The following is a 4,433-nucleotide window of genomic DNA, read 5'->3' on the forward strand; positions in this document are numbered from 1 at the left end:
GTGTTCTCTCTCCTGCCGCTCCTCCGGGCAGTGGGGCCTTGCAGGGTCTGACCCCCCCCCGCACCCAAGGTTTCTGTGGCCCGTGCAGCCACGGCCTCGGTGCGCCGGAGTGAGCGGGGCTGCGGAGCGCAGCCAGCCGGGTGCCCCCCCCCCCCCTGCCCCGTCTCCTGCGGTCGGAACTCAGGGCCCTGTGTTTGCTAACCAGGTGCTCTACTACTCGAGCCCCGTCTCCAGACCTTTTTAGCTTCACCAGTAGCGCTTCCTGGTTTGCCTGGGGCTGGCCTGGACCTCAGTCTCTCCCTACACCTGGCTAGGCAGTGGGTGGACACGAGGTGGGACTCTGGGTGGGACTGGGCCTGAGCGTGGTCGGCCCGCCTGGAGGCACGGGAGGTGAGGCCGGGGCGCGGGGGCACAGGGGCAGGGCCGCGTGGGGCCTGCTGAGGGGGCGGCTGGGGCCCTCGCGCGAGGCCTGGCCGGCATGGACCCACAGGCAGAGCCCGCCCGCGCGGACGACCCAGGAGACTCCACCGGGCCCCTCGCGCGCGGAAAGCTAAGGAGCTCTTTATTGCGGTTACTGGTAGCCAGCCAGCTGGAGGACGGTGGGGGTAGCGGTGGCGGTGGGCCATGCACTTCTGGCGGTCGATGAAGAGGCTGTTGGCCTTGACGGCCAGGTCCTTCTCCAGGGCCATGCGGGAGTCCTCCAGGTTGCGCAGCGCCTGCTCCGCATTCTGCAGCTTCTCCCTCAGCAGCGTGAGGGACATGTTCAGCTCCCCCACCTCACTCACCAGCCTGCAGGAGGGGAGCCGTGGCAGGGGGCAGGGGGCAGGGGGGCAGGGGGCAGGGGGCAGGGGGCAGGGGGCGGGGGTAGGGGGCAGGGGCAGGGGCAGGGGGCGGGGGCAGGGGGCAGGGGACAGGGGGCGGGGGCAGGGGGCAGGGGCAGGGGGCAGGGGCGGGGGCAGGGGGCAGGGGCGGGGACAGGGGGCGGGGGCAGGGGGCAGGGGGCAGGGGCAGGGTCCTAGTCCGCCTGGCCTTTCGAGCTGAGTGGGACAGGGGGGGGAGGGGGGGGAGGCAGGAGTTCAAGGCTGGGACATTTCAGGACACCACAGAGCGTCATCCCAAGAGGCCCACCAGAAGAGATGTGCGGAGTCCCGGGGCGGGACCGGGTGCGCAGCGCGGGGGGCCTCCAAGCCTTCGCCCCGCCCTGCACCCCCACAGGCCCGGGAGCTGCCCTGCAGCAGCACCCAGTGGCCGGGACCAGCAACGCAGGCTGACTGCCGGAAGCCTCGCCTCAGGAGCGGCGCTGGCCGGCCCTCGGGCCCTCAGTTTCTTCAACAAATGGAGGGGTAGGGAAGGAGGGAGACATGGAGGGGCAGAGAGGAAGAGGAAGAAGACACGCTCAGTAGCGCACCAGGACACTCAAGTTAGAGAAACAGAAGACAGGACCTGGTACGCAGGGCGGGTGGACGCCCCTGCCGCCCCCTCTGCCCTGGGACCCTGGGAGCCAGCCGGGCAGACCCAAGGCCCCCTCCAGAAAGGCCAGACAAGCTGCCCTCCAGCATCAGGCCTGCACCCAGGGGAGCCCCTAGGACTCAGGGAGCCCCAGCCTCGGGGCGGCGAGGCTGCCGATGGGCCGCGCACCTGAACTGGGCCGTGTCGCGGCACAGCTCCACGTTGGGCCTGCGGGCGCGCTGGTACAGACGGGTCTGGGCCACGCGCAGCGGCGCCTCCTTGTCTTTGATGGCCTGCTTCAGGTTCAAAATCTGGCGCTCCTGGTCGGTGATCTCCCGAAGCAGCTGTATCAGGGCGTTAGTGTGAGCCGGACGGGGCTGGGGCAGGCCAGTGGGGAGGGCGGGGAGGGAGTTGCCCCGGCTCCCCCTGTCCTGGCTGTGCTCAGGGGCCACGCTGTCCACGGGCACCGGCCGACTCAGGTCAGGCCGGGAAGGAAGCCTGCTGTGCTGCAGCTCTGGCCTGAGGGGCCCCCGCCCCAGCCAGGAAGCCGGGGTCAGGGGCAGCAGAGGGAACCCAAGGTCAGAGCCCTGAGCTAGGCCCACCTAGGGGCAAGTGGGTGTGCCAAAGAGGATGGGTGTGTACTGCGTGGGGTGGGCGTGCTGTCTAAGGGAGGGGCAAAGTGGGGTGGCTGTGCCCTAAATCTGTCCATGGTGGGCGTGTCCAGAGCTTTGGGGCAGGTCCTGAACACCGGAAGGTGTGTCCCATGTGGGGTGGGCGTGTCCCTCGCACGGTGGGCGTGTCCCCAGGGTTGTGGGCGCGTCTCCATGGATGGGCGTGTCCCTCGCACGGTGGGTGTGTCCCCAGGGTTGTGGGCGCGTCTCCATGGATGGGCGTGTCCATCACACGGTGGGCGTGTCCCCAGGGTTGTGGGCGCGTCTCCATGGATGGGCGTGTCCCTCGCACGGTGGGCGTGTCTCCAGGTGGGCGTGTCCCCACGCAGTGGGCGTGTCTCCAGGTGGGCGTGTCCCCACGCAGTGGGCGTGTCTCTGGGTGGGCGTGTCCCTGTGCAGTGGGCGTGTCTCTGTGTGGGCGTGTCCCTGTGTGGTGGGCTTGTCCCTGTGCGGTGGGCGTGTCTCTGGGTGGGCGTGTCCCTGTGTGGTGGGCGTGTCTCTGGGTGGGCGTGTCGGCACGCCCCGCCCCTGCCGCCGGCGCCCTCACCTTCTGCAGGTGGAACTTCAGCTTGTTCTGCGTGTCCTCCAGCTCCTCGCAGCGGCGCTCGAAGGCCTGGTTGACCACGTCCGCCTGCACCCGCAGGTCCTCCGAGGTGTCCCGCAGGATGGAGTCGATGATCGACCGCAAGTGGACCGACCCCAGGCGCTCGTGCTCGGCGCGGAACAGCATGTCCTGGCTGAACTTGACCCAGGACTCGGGTGTGGAGGCGCTGGGGGGGAGGTGGTCACGTGGGCCAGGCAGAGGCGCCGCTCGGCCCGGGACCCCGCAGCGCCCCGGCTCGTCTAGGGCAGCCCTGCCCGGCCCGGGGCGCCGGGCCTGGGTCAGGCTGAGGGCCGCCGTCCCGCCGCGGGCCTCACCTCTCCTCGAACTTGGTGGAGTGCAGGTGGAACCGCACTTCCGTGCAGTCGTTGTGGTAGCGCGAGCAGGCCTGGTCGATGTTGTAGGACTCCACCTTGTCCGAGAAGCCCATTTCACACACTTCCTTCTGCTCTCGGTTCAGCCTGCAGGGGACCAGGGCCGGCATGGGCCGGGACGGAGTGGCCGGGCAGGGAGCCCCAGCCGGCGTGGGCCTGGCCCTCTGGCCCTGGCCTGGTCAGCAGGGTCCAGTGCCGCCCCCCAGGTGGGGGCTTCTGAACCAGCATCAGCTCAGGCACTCGGTCCCGCCCACCGAGCGGTGACCTGGACGCCCCTGCCCCCTCGGCCAGACCCCAGGCCCCCTGCCCCGGGGCAGTGCCGGGGGTGCCCGGGTCGCCCCGCAGGCTGCCTGGGGTCCCAGTGACCCACCGTATCTGGTCCACGGCTTGCTTGATGGTCCTCTTCAGGAGCTCTTGAATATGCCGGATGAGCTCTGCTTCCTGGGAGGGCCGGGGGGGGGGGGGGGGAGAGGAGGTGGCGCCACGTGAACAGCAGAGCCCCAGCCCTCCTCCCAGCGAGGTCCGAGGGCCACAGTCAGCAGGCACACACCAGGAGGACCTGAGGTTGGGGCCCGACCTGGCCACTGAGGTCCCCCCCACCCCCCGGTTCCTTTCTACTGCCAGATAGCTGAGCTCTCTTCCGGCCTCTGTCCGTGGGTCTGTCTGCAGCCACACTGGGACGCACAGGCCTCGGAGCCCCTGCGGCCCTAGGTGGTGCACACGTTGCCTGCAGAGCCGCCCAGGCCCCCACCTGGCTCCCTGCGCCCCGGGACGGCCCTCCCCGGCGCCGGGGGAGGGCCGCACCTTGAGCAGCTCCTCTTCCACGTAGTCGTACACCAGGTCCGGGTGCTGGCGGCGATCGCGGCACTGCAGGTTGTCCATGGCGATGGAGAAGGGCAGGGCGGTGGCATCCAGGGCGCGCTCCAGCCGCAGCTTCTGGGCCAGGAGCAGGTTGGTCTCGGAGGTCAGGTCCTCCACCTCCTGCTGCAGGTTGGACTTCCAGCAGTGCATCTCCTCCAGGCGCTCGCCCACCTTGATGGTGGAGTCCTGCTGCGTGCGCTGGGCCAGCGTGCTGGTCTCCACGGCCAGCTGCTGGCTCTCCTGCCGCTGCCGCTCCGAGTGCTCGCGGTCCAAGAAGGCCTGGTGGTAGCGGGCGTAGGAGTTCTGGTACCACTCGTCCATCAGGTACTTGGCCGTGCGGAAGCCGGCGGTGGCCAGTCCCGAGGATGAGTGCTCTCCCGTGTTGCAGGCCACATTGTAGAGCTTGGGCGGCAGCTCACACGGGCTGATGGTCTGCGGGGCCGGCTGCTTCGTCAGGAGCACATCGGTCTGGGCCAT

General features: G+C 70.0%; 1 protein-coding gene across 1 annotated transcript; it reads right to left on the bottom strand.

The window, feature by feature from the left end:
• Positions 1 to 571: 571 nt before the first annotated feature.
• LOC122102185 (tektin-4-like) lies at positions 572 to 4,433 on the bottom strand. The gene is given in 7 exon segments (XM_042672749.1): positions 572 to 604; positions 606 to 789; positions 1,639 to 1,793; positions 2,668 to 2,890; positions 3,039 to 3,182; positions 3,466 to 3,536; positions 3,900 to 4,433. Coding segments are annotated over 7 exon segments (1,344 nt in total).

Source organism: Dipodomys spectabilis, unplaced genomic scaffold (assembly GCF_019054845.1).
Source record: "Dipodomys spectabilis isolate Male_0828 unplaced genomic scaffold, ASM1905484v1 ptg000768l, whole genome shotgun sequence".
Lineage (NCBI taxonomy): Eukaryota > Metazoa > Chordata > Mammalia > Rodentia > Heteromyidae > Dipodomys > Dipodomys spectabilis.